Source organism: Pteronotus mesoamericanus, unplaced genomic scaffold, assembly GCF_021234165.1.
Source record: "Pteronotus mesoamericanus isolate MK-2021 breed Mesoamerican mustached bat unplaced genomic scaffold, CSHL_Meso_final scaffold_165, whole genome shotgun sequence".
In the NCBI taxonomy this organism is placed as follows: domain Eukaryota; kingdom Metazoa; phylum Chordata; class Mammalia; order Chiroptera; family Mormoopidae; genus Pteronotus; species Pteronotus mesoamericanus.
In genome coordinates, this window is record NW_026555307.1 from 9,248,575 (window position 1) to 9,273,203 (window position 24,629).

Below are 24,629 nucleotides of genomic sequence, written 5' to 3' on the forward strand. Positions count from 1 at the left end.
CTGTCCATTCCTATAGTTGTTGGGAACTTGGAATTTGGAAAGGAGTTAACAGAAGGACCAGGCAGAGGCTTCTTGGTTTGGGACATCCTCAGTGCTGAGTTAACATGGGATTGTGACTCAGGGGCCACATATGTGCAGGGCTATGGCCATCTCTGTGCACATGTGTGAGAGAGACATACATTCTTGGGGACGTGGAGAGATAGGGGAACAGGGACCCAGAGAGGTGGAGCAAAGACATAAACATGGGACAGAAATGCAGAGAGATGAGGTAGAGATGTAGATTGATAGGGACAGAGACACAGAAACATGAGACTAGTTGGCTGGTTAAATCGCTGTTTGTCTTGCTGGTTCGTTAGTTGGTTATCTTAAGTGGTTGGCTGGCTAGTTGATTATATGGTCAGGTGGCTGACCAATTGCCTGGTTGGTTTGGTTTTTCTTTTTATTTTAGAGTACTCAAAATACAGACAACTCACCCTGATTTCAGTGCTGCTTTGACTGGGGATAGAGCAGTGAACAGTGGCTACATGCATTTGGGTTTCTAATTACAGCTCCCCACTCCTTCCCATGAGGGCACTGTGAATGCAGCTGCTTTGTTGTCATTATTGTTGTTTTAAATAAGCATGTATGAGTACTTACTGTGTGCCATTACTGTGGTACCTTATGGGAATCATCTCAGGCTGCTCCAGCAGTCCCATGAAGTGGCACTGCTATCTTTCTGGCATGTGTTTGGGCTGGGACTTAATCCCAGGCCATCTGACTCCAGCGCATGAGCCTAATTTCTGCCTTAAAGTCACTCAGAGGTCGAGGGAAGGCATTTATTGAGTGCCCACCATGTTCACATCTCTATCCCTGCTTTTTAGGGATGACAGTGGTTATGATGACCATAGAGTCACCTAGCTGGGTTTGAGCCTCACCTCTGCCTTTTCCCTCACTGGATGATCTTGAACAGGTAACTTTTTGCTCTGAGCCTCAGTGTTCCCTTCTGCAGGGTGAACTGTAGGGGGTGAACTGCCTAGGGATGCTGCATGGGTTGAGCAGGGCCAGCTGTGAGGCCAGTGTCACTTATAGCTTAGGGAACTGGACCAGGAGTAGGCCTCCAACCTGGACTCCTCAGCTCCATGTGTGCCTGTTTCTGTTCTCATATGGAATGGACCCTTGAGTAATCACAGGGCAGACTCCGGAGTCAGCCAGACCCAGTTTCAGACCTCAGCTCCTCCCCTCATTCTCTTTCTGACTTTGAACAAGTAATGTTTCCTCTCAGAACCTTGGGTTTTGCCATTTTGTGTGGCAAGTGCTCTGTGCAGGGCCTGGCTCTTGGCAGCCCTGGATCAGGAGACAGGGTGATTACTGCTGGCAGCTGGGTACCACCCAGGATAACAAGACCAGCTGTGTGGGTCCAGCTCTCCCACTCTCCTCCCACCACAAGGAGCCTTGCCAGTCACAGTGTTCCCAGTGGGCTTCACTATCCCCCTTCCCGCCACTCTACCCCAAAGCCATCCTCAGGTGACAACAACAGAGCCAGAGATGCCCCCAGCTGGCTCCCCAAGAGCAGGGTGGAAAAAACAGAACTTTAACAGATGTTCTTTGACAAGGATTCCCTGGCTCTATTTAATCAAGATTGCTGACAAGACACTGTCTTGCAAAGGTAGCTTGGCCTGGCCACAGGAGTGAGCCCTCTGGGGAGACGTAAATATTTAACCACCAGTCCAGCTTGGGCAGCAGCAGCCATGAGAGCAGACCCAGAACGTTGCCCCACGCAATGATTGGGGACACTCGGGGTTCCAGGCAGCAGCACTTACCAGAAGTTGCAGTATCAAAATAAACGGCACGGCCCCATAGTGCATGTGGCTTAACACTAGTGCATGTCACGCTGCCTGGAGCAGTGGTTGTGCCCTTGATGATACCTGAAGGGGAAGAAACTGGTTTACACCATTAGAAACCAGAAGGGCTTCCCCAATCAAAGGCCCTCATTCAGTCTTTTGGTCCCCGAGCCTGGCTGTCACATCATCCCCACTGCAGAGTGGCTGCAGCTCTTGTAGCTCCTGGGTGGGCCTGGCTCTGTGCCATTCTCCAGGAAGCACCCTTTTTTAATTTTGTGTTTCAAAGTTTCATTTGAAGTTAGTAGAACAGCACCCAGAATTGAAACAAGATGCTCTCAATTCACACTGCTTCCAGGGAGGTAGCAACATCCTGGCCTAGCCCACTCAACCCCACAGGGACTCAGGGGGCACCTCCCCATGGCACTGGCTCTGAGCCATCAGGAGGGAGTGGCTTTAAGGTGGGCCACCTTGGGCCACCTGACATCCTGAAGGATCTCACTGGCTCTAGCCAGCCCAGTGTTAAGCCACATGCACATGTGGCCATGCCGTTTGTTTTGATACTGCAACTTTTGGTAAATGCTGCTGCCTGGAACCCCGAGTGTCCCCAGTCATTGCGTGGGGCAACCTTCTGGGTCTGCTCTCATGGCTGCTGCTGCCCAAGCTGGACTGGTGGTTAAATATTTACGTCTCCCCACAGGGCTCACTCCTGTGGCCAGGCCAAGCCACCTTTAGAAGCCTGGCTTCTGAGCCCAGAGTACCTAAGGTTCATTCCAAGGCCACATTTGGTTCCATTTGTTTGCTTGAGATTTGTTTTTATTATTACATAAGTAAAAATAATACAGCTAATACTCATATATCACTGTATGCCAGGGATATTCTAAGTCTCTACATTTATTAACTCAAAATATCTCTAAGAGTTAAGACCTATTATTACATCCATTTTACAGATGTGGAAACTGAGGTAAAGAGGCTGAGTGTCGTCCCAAGGTCTAGGTAGTTAAGTGGCAGAGCTGGGACCTGAACCTGGGTAGTTCTAACCACTAGCTAGAGCTGCCACATCAAGAAACATCTCCAAGATGGTAATAAGTAAGAAAGCAGCTATGAAGGTATTAACCTGTTCATTTTTTTAAATTCATTTCTTTATATAAGCATATAATGATACAAGCATTTAACCTATGCTACTTCAAATATACTAGTTAACAAACTAAAAAAGAAGACACCATTGCAGCTTAAGCACTTTGGGCAAGTACAGCCTCTGTTTCACCAAGGAACAGAAGTTGGGGTGCCCCTTCCATCCCTCCGTGGGGCTGGAGCAAGCATCTCCAGGCCACAGAGGAATCTCTGCTTGGAAAAATGCATAGTTGTCAGACTGCTTGGCCCTAGGGTCCAGGCACATATGGGACCTGATGCACTTCCATTCAGGGCTTTTCAGGTCAGAGCTTTTCAGCGGGGGCTTTCATTCACTCTGCCATGTTTCCCTCACATGCTCACTTTTAGGATGGAAATCTTAACCTCAATCTGAGACTCCCATCCCCTGTTCGATTGTGAGCATTTCCTTGTAGACTCACAGAGAAAGTTTTGGAAGAATGTAAAAACTGTTCACAGAGCTTCTCTCCAGGATATGGATTCAGGGCAGGGCCATATAGGGGTCCTGAAGAGGGTATTAAACTTACATGCTTACAACAACTCAAACACAGAGATTCCTAGAAGTGGAATTGCTGTATTAAACTAAAATAATATGCTTACCTGAAATTTCAGTGCATAAGTCCAGTTAATTCTTATTCCCCAAGGGGAAGAAACTGGTTTACACCATTAGAAACAGGACAGGCCACTGGGAACTCTTACCCATGTGGGACCTCACTTGTTTGGGTATATGGCTGTAACTGACTGCCTTTGCCCCTGTGGGGATTTTCCTCCATTCCTAGGTAGGAATGTGGGCCCCTTTTGGATGCCAGGGAGGATTCAAATTAGAAACATTGATCCTCTGGGTCTTCAGCATTAAATATGAAAGGGTAGGTGTTCACAGTGTGAACTTCTGTGGACTTCATCCCCAGTTCCTGGCAAAAGAGGTTCTAAATTCCTTGGAATTTTCTGAATGATGGGGGTGACAGCAGGGTCTTTTGTTATTCATAATAAGCCCCTTGCAACCTTACCTGAATTCATACTAATGAGAAGACTTTTGGTAAACCCCCCTAGATAGTTTCTGGATGGTGGCTGGTTGCCAGAGCAACCAACTGTGTGATTAGAGGGTTGGAACTTGGCCGCCACCTTCCCTGACCTCTGAGGAAGGGAGAGGGGCTGGAGATTGAGTTAATCATCAATGGCCAGTGAGTTAATCAATCATACATACATAATGGAGCCTCCATACAATCCTAAACAGAGAGGTTCAGAGAGCTTTTAGGTTGGTGAATGCATCCACATGCTGGGAGGGTGGGACACCCCAAACTCCATCGGAACAGAAGGTCCAGACCCTTCTAGACTTTTTCCTAAGTATCTCTTCATCTAGCTGTTCATTGTATCCTTTATAATAAATTGGTGATAGTAAGTAAAATATTTTTCTGAGTTCTGTCAGCTGTTATGGCAAGTTATTGAACCTGAACTTGGGGTTGTAGGAACCCCGAATTTTGTAGCCAAGCTGGTCAGAAGTGTGGGTGACCTGGAGACCTACTACTTGCAGTTGGCATCTGAAGTGGGAGGCAGTTCTGTAGGACTGAGCCCTTAACCTGTGAGGCCTGCACTGCAGGTAGTTAGTGTCAGGATTGAATTAAATTGTAGGACACAAGTTGGTATCTGCAGAGAACTGGAGAATTGCTCACTGGAAAATCCACACGTTCGGTGTCAGAAGTATTGATTAACCTGGAAAAGTTGGTGTTCATGCTGCCTGTCAGTACCAGAATAAATAAGTAGGGACAAGGATTGAATCTTTATGAATAAGCCAAGAAGACGATGGGTTATGTACCCTCAAAAACCATCTTAACATCTCATCTCAAGCCAGTCTTTTTATAAGGGTAGGTAAGGGGTTTAGAAAAAAGGTTAATCAGATAAAAGTTGCAGTCTGGTGGCACAATTTTCCTAGTACTTCTTTATTTGTTGATGTACAGCTCTTATCTGTGTCACTAACTTCCCTCCCCAGAATACGATGGCTCAGGTGCCATCTCCATGGCTGGCAGACTCCCTGAGGCATGAAGGTTGAATCACTTGTGTACCTCCTGCAGTCATGTAGGCCATACATTGCAGTGCATAGAATAACAGCTTTCCACATGCATTACTGTATTTTACTATGTATAATGCTCTCCCATGTTTTTTAATTCATACATGGGATTATTATGCCTGTGTTATGTAATCATTATACCGATATGTAATGCACATCCTTATTTTTCCCTCAAAAATTAGGGCAAAAAAAGCACATTGTAGACAACAAAATAATGGTTATCACTTAAACCTATCAGCTATGACTGAAGCTAAAATTTTTAACCCATGGTTTCTTGAGTTCCCCTATCATTGAGAGTATAAAGCAAATCATACTAGTATGCAGCCACAGTCAAGGCCTGCTCACTGTTCTTAGATCCAGTGGAGCAGAGTTCCTGCTGCAGTACTTCTTAATGAGGTATGAGAGTTCCATCTGTCTTGTTTCCTGGAGGAGCTTAAGAGTTGTCCCAGTTATGCTCCAATTTCCAATAAAGTGGGGAAAGTCATTGGGGGAGAAAACAGATTCTTAACCTGAGATCTGCTGAGCTGTTGCTGCCTTTCCAGAGTTTTGTCCTTACGGATTGATTTTGAATGCTTGTGTCATTCATGTATCTACACAACATACTTGTCTTTGAATTGTGTTTTATTTAGAGTGCAGCACTGAAGATGTAGAAGCCAAACTGTCAAGGTTTGAATCCCAGCTGCTACACCTCCCAGCTATGTGAGACTGGGCCACCTTTGTCTCATCTGTAACAAGGGCATGCTAGAAGCCCCTACTTATAGGGTTAGAATAACACATAAGCTAATGCATGCCAAGTGTGTCACCCCATGCCTCGCACATCAGGAGAAGTAACAGTGTTAGCCTTAGCATTCATTCCCGTCATCACCGTGTTATCTCTCCCCTTGTTTCCAGACTAAAAGGTTTGGTTTGCCTGCAGACACAAAGCCCAGTAAGACATGAGCAGGAGCTTGCAGCAAAGAAAGTAAGGGTTTATTTTTAGGAAGTAACCCATGCCCAGAACCATAGGTGAGTTCATGCTCAAAAACCTAGCTCTCCAATGGCTTCTAAGGGATCGGTTTTTATTAAATGGGGGGGGAAACCATTAGTCATGGTGACTGAGGGAATTTGGGTCATTATCTCTACTGATTGGTCAGTGCTAGGGTCAGGGTTAGTTGATCGGTGCATCTGGTCCTCATGTCAGCCATGGAGTCTCTTCATCTGGGCCAGGAGTTAAAACACAATGGAAGCCTAGATTTTATCTCTAGTTTGATTAAAACTCTGTCTCTGTGGTCAATAGATGCAAGGCATTGTTCCTAAGAATATTTGATGCTGATCAGAACCTCATTATCCTTGACTAATGACTAAGCGAGTAGAAGTGCAAGGGAGAGGGACGTGGGTGAGTCAGGGTGCTCGTAGGCTGGGCAAGACCAGTTTGAATCCAAAGAAAAGGAAGAGAAAAAAGTCAGATCAAAGAAGTTTCTGCGCGGTTACACCCTCTCCCCTGCACATGTGGCAAGAACACGTCATAGACCCCAGTCCACTGCAGACTTGAAGCTGTTTAAAGTCTAAGGAGAACAAAAGATAATCAGAGGCTTTAAAATCTAGTGGGCTAACTCCTGTAGTTGAGGATATGTACACACCCCTGGAAGCACAGCAAATAGAAGACCTGTGTGATTCTGACAGGAATGTGGAACGAAAGACACCATAGACCAGCAGCACTGGGGGATGAGGGTAGAGACAAGGCTCCCTGGAGCAGCAGTCCCCTGAAACACTTCCTTCAGTTCATCAGTGCCCTTCAGACCAATTGTCACCATGTGTGATCCTCTCAGCAACATTTAACCCTGCAGACTACCTGGCCCCCCATAGAGCACACCTACCACTCAGGTCTGTGCCACACTTGCTTGCCCACCTCTCTGTCTGGGCCTGCTCTGCCTAGTGTACTCACTACCTATCAGATTTGGAAGGCTCTTGGGCTTGGTGTCAAGCCCTACTCTCTTTGCTCTCTTCCTTCCTCTGCCCTCAGCCCTGGCTGCATATGAGAATCAGCTGCAGAGCTTTTAAAAGACACTTGGGCCTGGGCCTCACCCAAGACTGGCTGATTCAAACTCTCTGAGGGTGGAATATGAACACTTGTATTTTTACAGAGATCTCTGGTACGTCTAATGGACAGCTGGGGAGAGAACCACTGCCTTAGACAACCCCATAGGGCCTTGTACACCAGCCACTCGCAGCTTTCCTGCCTGTGCTTGGCAGCCCCGCTCATCAACACACCTGGCACATGGCAGGTGCCCTGTCTTCATGTGGATCCCAGGTCAGACAGGATCCCCACAAGCCTTCCTGACCTCCCATCTATAGATGAATAGACCTCCACCCCACCTGTCACATTTTGTTCTGTATACTGCTGACCACCTTTGAAATTACTTTGTTTTCTGTCCTTGTTTACTTATTTCTGTCTTCCTTCTACCACAGCTAAGTTCCTTAGAACAGGGTTGTGGTCTGTCCTACTCAGGGCTATATCTTCAGCACCTACAACAGTAGCATATAGTATAGTAGTAAGTGCTTAAGAAATGTGTTGAATAAATGGATGGATTTTAAGTGCTCAGTGTTTGTGGAATAAATGAGTTATATGTGCCTGGTAATTGTTGACTAATTGACTTAAGTTTTTAGTGCTTTCTTGAGGGAATGGATTTTTTGGACTGGGTGATTTATAAGAATGTGGTAGGTGTTTGCTGTATGAATGGATAAGTTGTAAGGACTACTTTTTACTGGACGAATAAATGACTTGTATGTGCCCAGAAACTGAATTGCCAGGTGCATGCCTGGAGGAGTTATTCCCCTTGGGCTTCTGAAGGTAGTCCTCAGACACAGTCCTGAGCTATCCAGACCTCTTAGGTCCAGCTGAGCCCCCATCACTGTGACTGGATCACATTTCCATGAGGGAGAAACACCTGTAGCAGATCAGGGCAGCCCTGGACACAGAAGGATGCCTGGGAAGAAGGCTCTGGATAACCTCCACCCCTACTTCCCAATCCAAAGGCCTGTGAAGAGGCAGTGCCTTCCCTCTGCCCCTTCCTCTCCTTCTCCCTGTGCATTACTTGCGACTTCTTCCCAGAGTCAGATACCCTTGGGCACCAAGCAAGCCTGTGTCAGGTCACAGATCCCTACTGAGCCAGTGCTTCCTGGTCCATCCATTCATTTATTCATCAGATATTTATTAATGGCTTTCTGCTTCTTGGTCTGTGCTGGGGATGTAGGCAGTTTTTAAGACTCTCATATTCAATGCCTCACCAACCTTATATATGACAGACAATGAATTATGTGGTAAATTACACATGTATATTGCTGCAGGTACCCCAAAGAGAAAAGCAGAGTGCTCTGAGAGCTCAGGTTGGAGATTGAACAAGGTTGGTGAGAGGGAAAGTCATGTGGAGAAAGTAGTATTCATCCTGAGTCTTGAGAAAGAATTACCTAGTTAAGGGAGGAGGCAGTAGCAATGGCATGTACAGTGGCTCAGAGGCAGCAGGGAGGAATGGCATAAGGGGAACAGAAAGAAGGACTTTGTGGCTTAGGCTCAAGAGCAAGGGGAGGCTTCAGGGCTGAGATGAGGATTTTGATATTTATCTTAAGATCGCTCTGCCTGCTGTGTGGAAAAGGACCCTTAGGAGAGCAGGCACAAAAACAGAGGCACCAGTGAGGCAGTTGTTAGCCAGTAAGAAGTCAGGGTAGCTCAGACCAGGGTGGGTAGTCGGAGAGGCAGCAGGTGTGGGGTGGGAAATTGGACAGATGGAGTGAGAGAGGAAGTGTGAAAGAGAACATTGACACTTCCACTTTGAACCCTTGGATGGAAAGAAGTACCTTTCACTGACATGTAGAAAAAGCAGTTGACCAGTTGCAAATCCTGTTACGGCAAATATTCTGATGTTGACATCAGTCTTGGATGTATGACTTGTTTTGGCCAAATAAGTGTGAGCAGAAGTGACATGTCATTCCTGAGTAGGAGCTTTAAGAGTGGTTACATGGTTTGGCCATGTCTCTTAACCTCTGAGATTGGCAGGGTCTCAGGTAAGGGCTGAACCCTCAACTGGAAATGAAGATGGCATGAGCGGGGGATGGCACTTGGTCAACCAGTGATGGACATGCAGTAGGAGCAAGAAACATACTTTTGTTGTATAGTCCCTGAGCACTTGGGGGCTCTTTGTTACAGCAGCATAGCTTCGTCTATCCTGACTGTCCTGAAAAGGAATGAGTTTTGTGGATGAGGAGCAGTTAAGGGTTCAGTCAGGAATGTTCAGTTTGCAGTACATGTAAGATACATATTGGATGATGTCAAGTAAGTAGATGGATTCCTGACTTTGGAACTCAGCAGAGTGGTTGAATCTGGAAATGTTTTACTGTGTCTCACCAGTGAGAAAAATGAGGATCAGAAAGGTCCAGGAATTTGCCCATGATCATCAGGAAGGCTGATGCTTGAACTCTGGACTGCCTGACTTCAGGAATGAAGCACTTGGGTCTGTCCCAACTCTGCCACCTCATAGCCATGTGGCCTTGAACACATTGTTTCATCTGTTCATTCATCAATTGTGAATGATAAATTCATGTGTAAAATGAAGATAATAATATCTACCTCATGGAGTTTTGAGGGTTAAGAGAAAAAACAAATGTAAAACGCTTAGAAAAGGACCTGGGCCACATAGAAAGATTGTAGCCATGACAGAGGTTGTTATATTGTTATTCTGTTATATACTAAAATGCCCAGTGGTGGGGAGTGGAATAGGGCTGGCATTAGGTCCAGCTTGATGCAGAGACAAATGCTGCCTGGTGCTACCAGATTATCGCTAACTCTTGGCCCCTTTTGCAGACGGTTCTACCCTCATGGTCATAAGATGGCTGCAGTGATTCCAATCTTCACGTTCCCTCAGAATCAGGATAAGGGGGAAGAGCACAGTCTTCAGCCCCAGCATTCCTGGTAAAGACACCACTGGGTCTCACTGGTTCTTACCAGGTGACACGGTTTGTTCCTGAGCCCCAGAAGGAGCTCCTGTTCTAGCCTATTGGGTAGCAGGAGTCAGACAGGGCAGGTTCCCAAAGGGAAATCTGGGCTGTTTTTGGGAAAAGATGTTGTGGAGGCTGGGGAAACAAACCACTAATGGCTAGCATTGGAGGGCTTGCGGTTTTCCCTTCTGCTATGCCCTGTGAGGTTCTGACAGACTTGGCCTCACAGAGCAAGGCCCTTCGGAGTCAGGACACCAAGGCCATGGTCCTTGCCTCCTTTCCCACTGTTTCGGCTCCCAGGCTTTGGGGGCCTGATGAGGGAGCATCCTGTCATCTCAGAGTTCCCCAGCTTCTTCACAAGCAACAATCCGGGAGCATTTACAGAGATGCTGACCAACCCTGAACTTTTCAGGGGCCAGTGTTGCCTCCCCAGGGAGAAATCCCCACTGGCCCAAGGCAATCAGGACAATCACAGATTCTGGCTTTCCCAACTTCCCTGGTAACTGGAGTGACTATCAGTGACCACATTCTGGCCAATGAGATAACAGAAAATTGGTTGAGGTAGAGGGAATGTTCTGGCAAAGACCCTCCTTCCTATTTGGGTCAGATAGGTAAGAACACTCTTACACTATCACTTTCTTTCCCCTTTGCCCTTGATTCAGTTAGAAGCATAGCTATGACTGCCAACATGCAACCTTGAGACCACAGCCAGAGATGCGAGCCAACAGTACACTGAGGGGGCCAGGCAGCAGAAAGAGGGAGAAAGTGCCTGATATCATCCACTGTACCAAGCATGGAGCCATCATATCTGGCCTCCCTGTTATATGAGATAATGAAATGTTTGCATCTTATGAACCACCGTTGGCTAGTATTCTTTTACCCACAGCCAAATGCATCCCACCTGACTCTTTCCCACTGCTGCTGGTCTCTCGTTCTACTGCCATCTTGTCCCCATTTTTTTCCCCAGCTCCCATTTCCAGCTTCCTTCCTTGCACACAGCACTGCGTATTAGTCAAGGTCCTCAGGTAGCAACAGCAGAAGCCACACTTGGTTATCTTGGACTTATAGAACTAACAGGAGGCCAGAGTAGCAATCTCAGAAAACAGGCAGGAGCCAAGAAACACTAGAGAGAAGGGACTCAAGGGTCCCCAGCAAAAGTCATGCCACAGGAAAAGCCAGGTCCACCTACCCTTGGCTGTGTGTAATTGGGGAGGGGGAAATAGAGCTTCTGCCAAAGATACATGAAGCAGTGGTAATAGTAGCAGTGACTGTGAGGTAGGTGGTATTATCCCCATTTGCAGATTAAAATTGAGTCACTGTTTCAGGTACCAGGCCATGGCACACCAGGATATGAACCAAGGCTTCTGGCCCATAATAGGGGTTTCCCATCAGGAAGATCAGAGTGCTATTAGGAAAGAAGAAGCTCAACAGCAGACAGTTGGGCAAGTCCAAGTGTGCACCAGTCCCTGAATACTAGATAGGCAGTGGATGTCACTCAGCCTCGGAGCATCACAGGGAGACTTGGCTGCACCTGCTCAGAGAAGGGATTTGTGTGAAGAGACCAGGGCCACAAGAACACCTGTGTGTTTTCACAGACGGGAGCAAAATGGATTGAGGGTTTCCTACTGAGCTGGAAACAAAATGCCATCAGCAAAGGCCATCTGTCAGGAGGTACTTATGTAAACAATTCAGTGTCACATCTGGGCCACTGGTTCTCTCAACTGGTCCATATGTGGCCTCAAAGGACTAATCCTCTACACTCTGCCAGACTGACCTAAGGGTGAGGCTTCCCTCCTAAGTGCAAACAGTGCCCTCAGCTAGCCCAGACACCCCAACCTGGCCTAGGATCCCCCACCCAGCTGAATGTTGGGCTGACCTCAGGCCCTTATCTCTGGCAGACATCAAAAGCACTAGAGGTCTAAAACCAGCAGCTCCTGCCCAGATCCAGACCACATACTTATTTTGTTGACCCTCATTGTGACTTTTGTTGGTGATGTTCTTAAGAAATATTTATTTAATGGCTAGAAATACATGCAAATAATTGGCAAAAGGTAGCCAGTGGTCTACAATGAAAAGTAAAGTTCCTTCCCTCCTCTCCTTTCAAAATAGATCCCTCTTCCAAACAGGATCTCATGGGATGGGAGCCAGGAATAATAAAAGGAATAACTGAGGGTGTTCCTAAGTGCTAAGGAGAAAAACGAAGCAGGGGAGGGGGTAAGAGGCAGGTGGTGATACCCAGTTCCCCTCCCCAGAAACCATTACTAGCAATTTCTTGAAAATCCTTTTCAAAGATATTTTACATATTTGTTATTGTTGCTGATGGATTGGTTTTTCATACTGGGAGATATTACAATTTTAGATTTCTGGTTTCTCTCGAAAATTCTGAAGATCTGGCATCTAATACATTCTACAAGGCTCACATGCTAGAGCTGAGGAGGCCCACCTGCCTCTTTAGAAGACACCTGTGCTGTCCAGGTCACGGCAGCCTCACCTGGTCTCACTCCTCTCTCCCTGACCAACCAGGCCCTGGGGGCTTCCCACTTTCCTCCCCTGTTCTGTATCCCATCTCCTGTATGCCTCCCTGCAGAACCCTCGAGAATGCCCTGTCGGAACCAGGAAGCAGGGTGTGCTCCCTTCACCTGGTTCTCACTTTCTCAGGGGATATAGGCTCACCCCTGCTGTTTTGCTCCATGAATCTGTTCATGCTTTTCCCTGGTCTCTTTCTGCCAGGTCACTCCATACCTCTGGGCATGAGTTAGAAAGTGCCCCCTACACACTTACACACGTGCACACACATAACAGGAGTCCTTTCACCTCCTTACTTGGAGAGCACCGACACTCATTGACCACCATGGTCATGTCTGGCTCCACATTCCAAGGGAAGGAAAAGTTACTGGTCACCTTGAGACAGATGCCCAGCCCAACCCAGCAGTCTGATGCTCTGAGCAGAATCAGTTCTGTTGGCAGAAGGATGGACATGGCTTCTGGGACAACCAATAGGTTGTGCCACAGACCATGACTAACTTTCTCCTTCCTCCCCAGCAGAGAGTTCCTCTTCCAGAAGTTGAAGGTACAGACAAAGGGTGATGATCCTGCAGAGTACTTCAAGTTGCAATGCAGAAACAGGAACTCCCTTCCCCAGAGGTCTGCAAGTCAGGGTGCACTTGTACTTCAAGTTAGAAGCTGTCTGTTCAAATAAGTAATAGTAGTGGACACTGTTCCAGGGGCTGGGGATACATGAGTAACCAATACAGACACCGCTGCCATTCTGGAACTGACAGTGTAGTTGTGAAGACAGTCAGTAAATAGATAATGATCAAAATAATTTCAGTTGGTGAAAAAAGAAAGCAGAGAGGGTGACAGAAAGGCTTGAAGCAAACCAGGCTTTTATGTCTACGTAGGGAGGTTTAGGGAGCTTCATTAAAGAGTTGACACCACAGGAGGGAACCAGCCTGCTGAATAACCAAGGAAGGATACCCAGATATCCTAGATGAGGTTTTCTATGCCAGAAAAACAGAAAAGAAGGCCACTGTGATAAGATCTTGGTTGGGGATGGTGAGAGGCATCAGGGAGACTGGCAGGGGCCAGATCCTGTGGGGTTTGAGGGCCAGCAGAAGGAATTTGAATTTTATTCTAACACAGGAGCCACTGAGGAGATCTCAGAAAGAAGTGATGGGAGCTGATTTACCAGTTTATAGAATCTATTAATCATGCAGGTTTCTAGAAACATTCTGCACCCCGCCCCCAGATCCACCAGTGCTCATGGTGGCTCATCTGACATTACTTCCTTTCTGGTGGGGTGACTGGTCTGGTGGACTGCAAAACAGGCTGACAACAGTCTAGCCTCTGTGTGCAGCCACCAGTAGACAAGATGCACAGAGGGCAGAAGATGTGTTCAGTGACACCACAAGGGAAATGGCAGTCATATTCTGAAAGCAGGAAATGCTGTGGAACAAGTGACCCAGCTTGCAGCATGTGGATTGAGTTCCAGCCTGCAAATCAAAGGGTTGCCAGTTCAATTCCCAGTCTAGGGCATATGTCTGGGTTGCAGGCCACATCCCCAGTAGGTTGCACGCAAGAGGCTACCACACATTGGTGTTTCTCTCCCTCTCTTCTCTCTGTCTTTCCCCTCTCTAAAAATAAATTAATAAAATCTTTAAAAAAAGAGGAAGAAGAAGAAGTAGTAGTAGTATATCTGCCAAAGGAGTATAGATCACGTTTGGATCCTGGTTTGAACACTACAGTGGGGGAAATGCAGTGCAGACATGGGATATTAGAATTCTTGTTAGCTAGTCGGATAAGGTAAAGATTAAAAGCTTTATCTACTACAGATATAAGCTAAATTATTTATATAGGTGAAATCACCTACTATGTGAGATTTATCCTAAAATATTCTTGCTGTCAAAAAAAGTGTGGAGTGGGTAGATGTATAAAACAGAAATGGCTGCCCTGGCTGTTGTGGCTCAGTGGACTGAGCACCAGCCTGCAAAGAAAAGGGTCACTGGTTCGATTCCCAGTCTAGTGCACATGCCTGGGTTGCAGGCCAGGTTCCCAGTAGGGAGGCATGCGAGAGGCAACCACACATTAATGTTTCTCTCCCTCTCTTTCTCCATTCCATCCCCTCTCTCTAAAAATAAATAACTAAATCTGGACTTCCGACCAAGGTGGAGGCGTAGGGAGGCGTATACCCTCACACAACCAAAAGAAGGACAACAGCAAATTTAAAAACAAAAAGTAACCAGAACTGCCAGAAAATCAAACTGTATGGAAGTCTGATAACCAAGGAGTTGACGAAGAAACATTCATCCAGACCAGGAGGAGGGGCGGAGACCGGCAGCCGGGGCAGCAAGGCAAGGCAGCGGCTTGGGGACCGGGCAGTCCCACATTTGCATGCAGTTAAACCAGGAGGAACAATTGGGGAGCCAAACAGATTGTGAAACCCAGGGTTCCAGCATGGAAAAATAAAGCCTCAAAACCTCTGGCCGTAGAAACCTGTGGGGTTTGCAGCAGCAGGAGAAACTCCCAGTCATACAGGAGAGTTCACTGCAGAGACCCACAGGGCCCTAGAACATATACAAAGCCACTCACCCAGGAATCACCACTAGAAGGACCCAATTTACTTGTAGGAAGTGGGGGAAATGACTGAAAGCTGGCCAAGAGCCGAGCAAGTGGCATCATTCCCTCTCAGAGCCTGCCCCCACATACGATGTCACAACGCAGTGACATGCGTTGCCCCACCCTGACAAATACCTAAGGCTCTTCCCCTTCCAACGTGATAGGCGTGCTGAGACAAAGAAGTATGCCCCAAATGAAAGAACAGATAAGAGCTCCAAAAAAAAGAACTAAGTGACTAAGAGATAACCAGCCTATCAGATGCAGAGTTCAAAACACTGGTAGTCAGGATGCTCACAGAAATGTTTGAGTATGGTCACAAAACGGAGGAAAAAGCTAAGGCCATGCAAAGTGAAATAAAGAAAAATATACAGAGAACCAACAGTAAAGGCAAGGAAACTGGGACTCAAATCAATGATTTAGAGCAGAAGGAAGAAATAAACATTCAACCAGAACAGAATGAAGAAATAAGAGTTCAAGAAAATGAGGAGAGGTTTAGGAACTTCTGGGACAACTTTAAACGTTCCAACATCCAAATCATTGGAGTGCCAGAAGGAGAAGAAGAAGAGCAAGAAATTGAAAACTTATTTGAAAAAATAATGAAGGAAAACTTCCTCAATCTAGCCAAGGAAATAGACATCTAGGAAGTCCAGGAAGCTCAGAGTCCCAAAGAAGTTGGACCCAAGGAGGAACACACCAAGGCACATCATAATTACATTACCCAAGATTAAAGATAAGGAGAGAGTCTTCAAAGCAGCAAGAGGAAAGGAGACAGTTACCTACAAAGGAGCTCCCATAAGACTATCAGCTGATTTCTCCAAAGAAACCTTGCAGGCAAGAAGGGACTGGAAAGAAGTATTCGAGGTCATGAGAGGCAAGGACCTACATCCAAGATTACTCCATCCAGCAGAGCTATCACTTACAATGGAAGGGCAGATAAAATGCTTCTCATATAAGGTCAAGTTAAAGGAGTTCATCATCACCAAACCGTTATTACATGAAATGTTAAAAGGACTTAGAAAAATAAGATCAAAAACTATGAACAATAAAATGACAACAAACTCACAACTATCAACAACTGAACCAAAAAAAGAAACCAAAAACAAGCTAAGCAAACAACTAGGACAGGAACAGAATCACAGAAATGGAGATCAGAGGGGATATGGAGAGGGGAGGGGAGGAGAAAAGGTACAGGGAATAAGAAGCATAAATAGCAGGTACAAAATAGACAGGGGGAGGTTAAGAATAGTTTAGGAAATGGAGAAGCCAAAGAACTTATATGTACAACCGACTCATGGACATGAACTAAGGGCGGGGGGAGGGAATGCTTGCAGGAGGGGGGTGCAGGGTGGAGGGGAATAAAGGGGAGAAAAAAATGGAACAACTGTAATAGCATAATCAATAAAATATGTATAAAAAGAAATTAAGATCAAATTAGGTCATATAACAGGCATATGATGGATTACAACTCAGTCCTGATTCTAAATTTCATGATTTTAACATGCATACCATCTGACTGCTTCTAAAAATTATGACTCTAACAGAAAGAATGTGAAAATAAATAAATAAAATATTTTTTAAAAATCATTCCAAATTTCTAAAAAAGAAAACAGAAATGACAAATACAGTAGTCCCCCCTTATTTGTGGTTTCAGCTAGCCATCATCAACCATTGTCTGAATATATTAAATGGAAAATCCCAGAAACAAACCATTCATAAATGTTAAATTGTGCACCATTCTGACTATATAGGCATTGTATCATCTCACATCATCACAAGAAGGGGGAGCACAGTGAAATGAGATCTTTTGAGAGAGCATAACTTTTATTACAGCATATTGTTAAAATTGTTTTATTTTTATTGTAACTTAATTGTCATTAATCTCTGTGCCTAATTTGTAAATTAAACTTTATCATAGATACATATGTATAAGAAAAAGCACAGTATATATAGGGTTCCACTTGTGGTCTTGCAGCATATCTTTCTTGGATAAGGGTGGGTCTACTGTAATAAATGGCTATTGAAGCTGGTGGGGTAGCTCTTCATGATCTTCTTTCTGCTTTGGGGTATGTTCAGAAACTTCAATAATAAAAAGGTTTCATAAGTGAGTGAAGGTGTCAAAAAAAGGTCAGTCTCTGGGAGCAGTAACATCACATCTCACCTTTGCCTTTTCTCCCTTTTCAGCATGGCACCCCTGAAACCTGCCGGCCCTTGCTACTATCTGCTGTTTGCTCTGCCCTGCTGAGCCACTCAGGCTGGAACCCCCAGGACAACACCTGCCTCCTGAGGTTGTCCTGGCTCAGTTTTCCACAGCGATGGTGGAGAATTGGACTCCACAGACTCACAACCTTCCCATCAGGCTTCAGGAGCCAGCATCCTTCATCCTGGGGCTGGCAGCCCTGAACAATGGCTAAGGGCCATAGGACCCCATAAAGTTACTCCACAGCTTACAGGGGCCAGTAGCACTCCAGTGCCTGTGGACTATGACCACCTATCGACCCATTCCCAGTGATGATGTAGACCTGGCAGCCAGCTGTGGGGCCAGGGGAGCCGATGTCCTCCCTGGGCCGCACACAGGGGACTATGCTCCCATGGGATTCTGGGTCCAGAATGGTAGCATGCCCCAGCCTGTTGGTGAGGGCCCAGCCACCACTACCACCACCCGCCCCAGTCCCACCACGCCTGCAGTGCCCAAGATGGGCGTGCGCGCAAGAGTAGCCGACTGGCCACCCAAGAGGGAGGCCCTGAGAGAGCAGAACAACCCAAGCCCCTCACAGGACACAGATGGCACAAAAGCCACAAAGGTGGCCCATTCCATGAGGAGCATACAGAGTAGACAGCCCCCTGCCAGCACCCTGGCTTCTACAGGGTCCAAAGCCTTCCACCGACTCTCCAGGAGAAGATCCAAAGATGTGGAATTCCAGGATGGGTGGCCCCGTTCCCCTGGAAGGGCCTTCCTTCCCCTGCGGCACCGCAGCAGCAGTGAGATCACCCTCAGCGAGTGTGACATGGAGGACATGGGGGAGCCCCGGGGGGGCCGGCTCACAGGGGCTCTACCCCTCTTCCGCGAATATGGGAGCACATCCTCCATCGATGTGCAGGGCATGCCTGAGCAGAGCTTCTTTGACATTCTCAATGAGTTCCGCAATGAGCAGCCAGAGGCCCAAGGCTCTCAGAACCTCTCTGAGCTCCTCCAGGCAGATCCCAGCCCACACCTTACAGGTGGTGCCACTGGAGTCAAGGGGGACCCCCGCAACGGGCAGCCCACCAGGGACAACCTCCCACTACAGCCTGGGAAAGAGAGAGAGAGGGCCCGCAAGAAGCCCATGCGGGGCCTAGGCAGTGGGGATGCAGTGGACTCGTCCATCTTTCGGAAGCTGAGGAGCAATAAACCAGAAGGCGACATGGGCCGGTCCCCAGGGGAGGCAGAGGAAGGGCGGAGCCCACAGGAGGCCAGCAGGCCATGGGTCTGCCAGAAGAGCTTTGCCCATTTTGATGTGCAGAGCATGCTGTTTGACCTCCATGAGGCGGCTGCCCACAGGGTGTCCACAGCCCAGAGGCGGAACACCACAACGGGGGCCTCAGCCGCCTCAGCTGTGGCATCATCCCTCACAGCATTGCGGGCTAATGGCCTAGGGGGCCTGGACACAGCCTTCACCAGCACAGAGGACTTGAACTGCAAGGAGAACCTAGAGCAGGACCTGGGTGATGACAACAGCAATGACCTACTGCTCAGTTGCCCACACTTTCGCAATGAGATCGGTGGTGAATACGAGCGCAATGTGAGCTTCTCCCGGGCCTCGGTTGGCTCTCCAGGCGGGAGCGAGTGCCGCCTGGCCGAACCCACCCTCAGCACCTACCGCACCAACGCCAGCATCTCAGTGCTGGAGGTGCCCAAGGAGCAGCAGAGGACTCAGAGTCGCCCTCGGCAGTACAGCATCGAGCACGTGGACCTGGGCGCCCGCTACTACCAGGACTACTTCGTGGGCAAAGGTGACTGGGACAGGCGGGTGGACCATAGCTTATCTCTGAGACTCCCTTTGCTCATTCACTGACTGTGTGCTAGGACTTACCTCAGAGAGGGGCTGTAAGGATGCAATGAGCGAGCCTCAGGACATATGGCTGATACTCCAAAACCTTGAGCTATGTGAGACAATAGATGTGTATTTATTTAGCGAACATATGCCTGGTTCACCTAAGTGTTAGGCACTCTCTAGAACCTGGGGATACAGTATTGGCCAGTTAAACAAAAACCTTGTCTTCCTAGCACTTAATATCTTAGGGGTATAAGGCAAAAAATAAAACTAGATAAATACATAAAATATATAAGGTGCCATAGGGTCATAAGTGCTATGGAGAAAAATAAAGCATGGAAGAAAGTGTCAGGGTGGGAGGTTGCCATTTTCAGTAGGGAATGGTCAAGGAGGACCTCCTAGTAGGTGTCATTTGAGTACTGAGCTTAAGGAGATAGGGTAGGGAGCCATGAGGAGAGTAGGGACAGTTTTCTAGCACAGGGAACAGCAAGTACAGTAGCTCTGGGACACCAAAGGAATAGGAAGGAAGCTATTGTTGCTGGGATGGGTGACTGGGGGAGAAGAGAAGGAACAAGACAGAGAGGTGACGGGAAGATCACGTGGGACTTTGTGGTCCATGGTGAGAGCTCTCACTTTCACCCTGAGCGGGATGAAACTGCAGGAGGGTTCTGAGCAGAAAAGGGCCTTGAGCTGACTTTAGTGTTCACAGACTCCCTCTGAGGGTAGAGAAACCAAGGAGGAGATGATGATGGACATATCTAGGATGGAGGTGGGGAAGAAGCAGGCAGGTTCTGGATCCCCTTTGAAGGTGGAGTTGATGTTTGGAAGGCGTTAACACCAGAGGAGAGACAGGCTTCATACATCTTTAGATTCATTTGTGCTAGTGGGGCAATCCCACAAGGCAACATAGCACAGTACAGACACCACAAACCCAGGCAGGACACATACAGCAGTGCAGTACACTAAGCAGGAACTGAGCAAAAGGCAGCTCCTGCTGAGCTCCAGCTCATTGGTGTCATGCAGGGAATGCAGGCAAACCCTGAGTTGCCAGCCTTTTTGATTTTTTTTAAGATTCTCCTGAAATTCAGAATTTTTAAAAAGATGTATTTATTTATTCATTCATTTGTTTTAGAGAGAGGGGATGGGAAGGAGAAAGAGGGAAAGAAACACCAATGTCAGAGAGAAACATCAATCGATTACTTCTCACATGCACCCTGACTGGGGACCGAACCCAAAACCCAGACATGTGCCCTGACCAGGAATCAAACCACGGCCTTTCACTTTGTGGAACGACACTCAGCCAACTGAGCCACTCCGGTCACGACTGAAATTCAGATTTTTTTAAATGTGGATTCTTTTAATTTTTAAATGCTGGCAGCTATATCAATTCAGAATTGCTTACAATTACCAATAACAGGCTTATTCACCATAGAAGTTCACTTCTCTCATGAAGAAGTTCAGAGGTCAGCAACCCAGGGCTGCTATTGTTACTCCTCAGCATCAGTGGAGTGCCAGCCCTAGTGCATGGCCTCCAGCCCTCAGGTGGTCTCCCAGTACAAGATGACTGCTGGAGCTCCAGTCATTTCATCTGTATTTCCAGGCAGAGAAACAGAGGACAGGGTAAAGGCGAAAAGGCCTTCTGTCAAGCCAATCCCCTTTAAAAAGTTTTCTCAGAAGCCCCATCCAGCTGTTTCTGCTTATTGGCTCCTTCTGTCTGAAAGGCAAGCTGAGAAATAGAGGTTTAGAGGTTTTTTTAGCTAGACATGGCCCCTGTCTTCCCCCAAGAATAGAGGGTTTTCTCAAAAAGGAAGAAGGGAAGAATGGATAGGCAGCTAGTACTATACAGCAAGTAGTTTTTAAAAAGTGTAAAGCAGTGTCCTAGTCAAACATAATATATATCAATTAGGTAGTCACACAGGGCTCAGAGTTCAATCTCTGGAGCTCCTGCTCTGGAGTTAGGCAGCCCTGGGTTTGCAGTTTTCATTCCATAGCTTATTAGCTATGTGATACATTTCACTCACTGGACTCTGTCTCCTGAACAAGATTGTAGTAATATCCCATATCCAAAAACAAAATGACACAGCAGTTGAAAACAAAAGGATGAAGTTTTCAGGCAGTTGCTAACCAAGAGAAAGTAGGTGAGACAACACCAATATCACATAAAATGGATTTCAAGGCTAAAACCAGTTTTTGGAGGAACTGAAAGTCCACTTCATGCTGCTAGTTAAAAATTCACCAAGAAATTCTTGATAGTTGTGGACTTTTGTACTTGGCAACCTGGTTTAGGGGTATGTGAATTAAAACTGATATGGTTACAGGGAGAAGTGAACAAATCCATGATCAGTGGGAGAAGCTGACAGGGCCTCTTGTTCCAATTGACAGATCTAGTAGCCAAAAAATCAAGTGGAAATGGATTTAAATAACCTGTCAGGCCCTAACCCGTGTGGCTCAGTTGTAGCGTCGTCCCACAAACAGAAAGGTCACAGAATCAATTCTTGGTCAAGGCACATGCCTAGGTTGCTGGTCTTCCAAGAGACAACCAATTGATGTTTCTCACATCAGTGTTTCTCTCCCTCTCCCTCTCTCCCTTGCCTCTCTCAAAAAAAAACAAAAAACAAAAAAAAAAAACCCAAATAATTTTTAAAAACCTTCAGAACTGGGTTTTTACATTAATATGTATTGATTTTGTTCACATATTACATGTACATTTGTATATACATAGTAATTTTGTACCTAACCAACAGAGAACACATTCTTTTTCTTTTTTAATACTCACCCTAGGTCATGTTTATCAATTTGAGAGAAAGAGAGAAGGAGAGAAACATCTGATCAGTTGGCTTTTGTACACACCCCAACCAGAGCAATCTAGGCATGTGCTCTGCCCAGAAATTGAACCCATAGCCTTCTGGTTTACAGGATGGCAGTCCAACCAACTAAGCCACACTGGCTAGGGCAAGGATACATTCTTTTCAACTCACACATAAAAATACCTACTTGAAATGTCTGTGGTGAGGATCAAATAAAATTGAACATTAAAACATACAGTTTTTCATCAGGTAGTAAGTACTACCAAGAAACTTTTTTTGGCGGGGAGAGAGAAAGAGACGGAGAGAAACATCGGTATGTGTGATTGGTTGCTTCTCGTACGCCCCCAGCTGGGGACCTGGCCTGCAACCCAGGCATGTGTCCAGACTGGGAATCACACTGGCGACCTTTTGGTTCATAGGCAAGTGCTCAGTCCACTGAACCACACCAGCCAGGACAATGGAACTTTTTTAAAAAGCAATTTTCTTTAAAAGATTATTTCTGTGTAGCCCTGGAACGTCATGAATTAATTTTTCGATCATTGTTTATTAAGTGCCTGCTGTATGCCAGGACTGGGAAGTACTGAGTATGCATTGGTGGATTGAAAAAAAACAAACCCAGCATCCACTTCAGGAATGAACTGATATTTGTGGAGTATAGTAGTTACTCTGTTCTCTGACCAGTTGGGGAAATTAACCCACTGCAGGTGCTATTCTGATTGGGGTCATTAATTAACACACATTATTTGAGCTTTAGATAAGCCTTTGATTCACCAAAAGCATCTCATGAGAATAGGCACCATCAGTTCAACATCAGAGCACTGGAGTGGGAAGAAATTTCTGTCAGTGGGTAGAAGTTGACATCATGGACTTGAGTCAAGTCAGACTGCTGGTTGGTATCCACCACAAGCAGAAGATACTTGAGTCAGGATATCAGGAAGAGCTGTTTTCCTGGAAGAATTATAAAACAGCAGCATGTAGAGTCAGCTGTCATTTCCAGGAGAGAGCAAAAGACTTCCTTAATGACTCATTAAGGGCTCTGTCAGCACAAGGAAAAAAAAGAGTAATGGTCTATAGAAACGTGATCAGATAAAGGTGATGCTTAGGGACTTGAATCATGGTCCCTTTTCTGTGACAAACATCATGGCCTGGGGATGGTAATGAGTATTTAGTACTTTTTAACTTGTTTAATCCTCACAACAATACTGAGAAGTGGGTTCATCCTTACTGATCCCATTTCACTGATGAGAAGGCTATTGAATGATGTGGGCCACACATCCAGCATTGCCAGAGTTGGGATTTCATCTGGCCAGGAGGCTCTTTAGCTAGAATCTTAACCATGTCTAGAATCTTAGCCATTTCATGAGAGCTAATTTGTAGCTAAGCTGATGAACATTTGCAAATATAGGACAATCACAACGAGTCTGGGTTTATTACATGCCATGTACCACAATGAACATTTTATATTTGCAGCTTCATTTCACCCTTCCATCAGCTCTATGAATTGTGCATAATGTCAGGCCCCCCATTTCTCAGATGAGAGCACTGAGGCTCAGTAAAGTTGTGTAACTTGACAGACATGGTGTAGTAAGTTCTCTCTATTGCGTGTGGCCATGACTGGGCCTGAGAGCCTGCCCTGACCAGCCATCTGCTCAGCAGGCCTGCCATGAGACATCACCAGAGAGCTGACTCTGAACTCACCTATTCTTCCTTCACAGAGCATGCCAATTACTTTGGCGTGGATGAGAAACTGGGGCCAGTGGCCGTGAGTATCAAGCGGGAAAAGCTGGAGGACCACAAGGACCATGGGCCTCAGTACCAGTACAGGATCATCTTCCGGACGCACGAAGTAGGTCTCATTACTATGTTACTGTTATGTAAATAATACACCTCACATGTATGCATTCTTTATGCCAGGTTCTGTGGGCAGGGACTTCACCTGCTTCATCTCATGTAATCCTCCCAACAACCTCTAAGCACAAATCCTCTCAGTCTCACCATTTGTTTTCTTTTTTCTTAAAGATGTTATTTATTTATTTTTAGGCAGAGGGGGAGGGAAGGAGAAACAGAGGGAGAGAAACATCAGTGTGTGTTTGCCTCTTGCACACCCCTACTAGGAACCTGGCCCACAACCCAGGCATGTGACCTGATTGGGACTCAAACCAGCAACCCTTTGGTCTGCAGGCATGCACTCAATCCACTGAGCCACACTAGCCAGGGAAGTCTCACCATTTTACAAAAGAGAAAACTAAGACTCAGAAATTAAATATGTCTAAGATCAGTGAATGATTGGCTAAGCCAGGATTAGAATCTGATGTATCTTACTGCAGAGCCCAGGATTCTTCTATTTGTAAGAAGAGATTGACTCTGGTTAACCTAAGAAATAAAGGGAGAGATGTGGAAGCTTCTTTCAGGACCATGAGGTGTTCTGCAGCCTGGGCAGGGCAGGAATTGGGAAATCTCAGCCCAAGGACTGCTATTGATGCTCACGGCTCAGAACATTCCCAGTGCATCTCTTCATCCGGCGTAGAGAATCCCATTGTCCTGACTTGGTCAGAGATCTAACCCCTGGATTACATGTCACCTGTGACTAGAGAGCAAAGCCTGTGGGGAGCACCCTGCTTGATTAGGTTCTTAAGTTAGAAGTAACAGACATCTACTAACTTTTTAAGCCAGT

At 46.4% G+C, this 24,629-nt stretch overlaps 1 protein-coding gene across 2 annotated transcripts in view; it reads left to right on the forward strand.

The window, feature by feature from the left end:
- The window catches only part of SIPA1L3 (signal induced proliferation associated 1 like 3), a 247,115-nt gene that overhangs the window by 126,447 nt on the left and 96,039 nt on the right, over positions 1–24,629 (forward strand). For both annotated transcript variants that reach the window (XM_054589095.1, XM_054589094.1), the window contains exons 3-4: positions 17,299–19,107; positions 23,671–23,801. In XM_054589095.1, coding sequence (XP_054445070.1) covers positions 17,598–19,107; positions 23,671–23,801 — 1,641 coding nt within the window. In that variant the 5' untranslated portion in view covers positions 17,299–17,597. The remainder of the gene's footprint in view (positions 1–17,298; positions 19,108–23,670; positions 23,802–24,629) is intronic.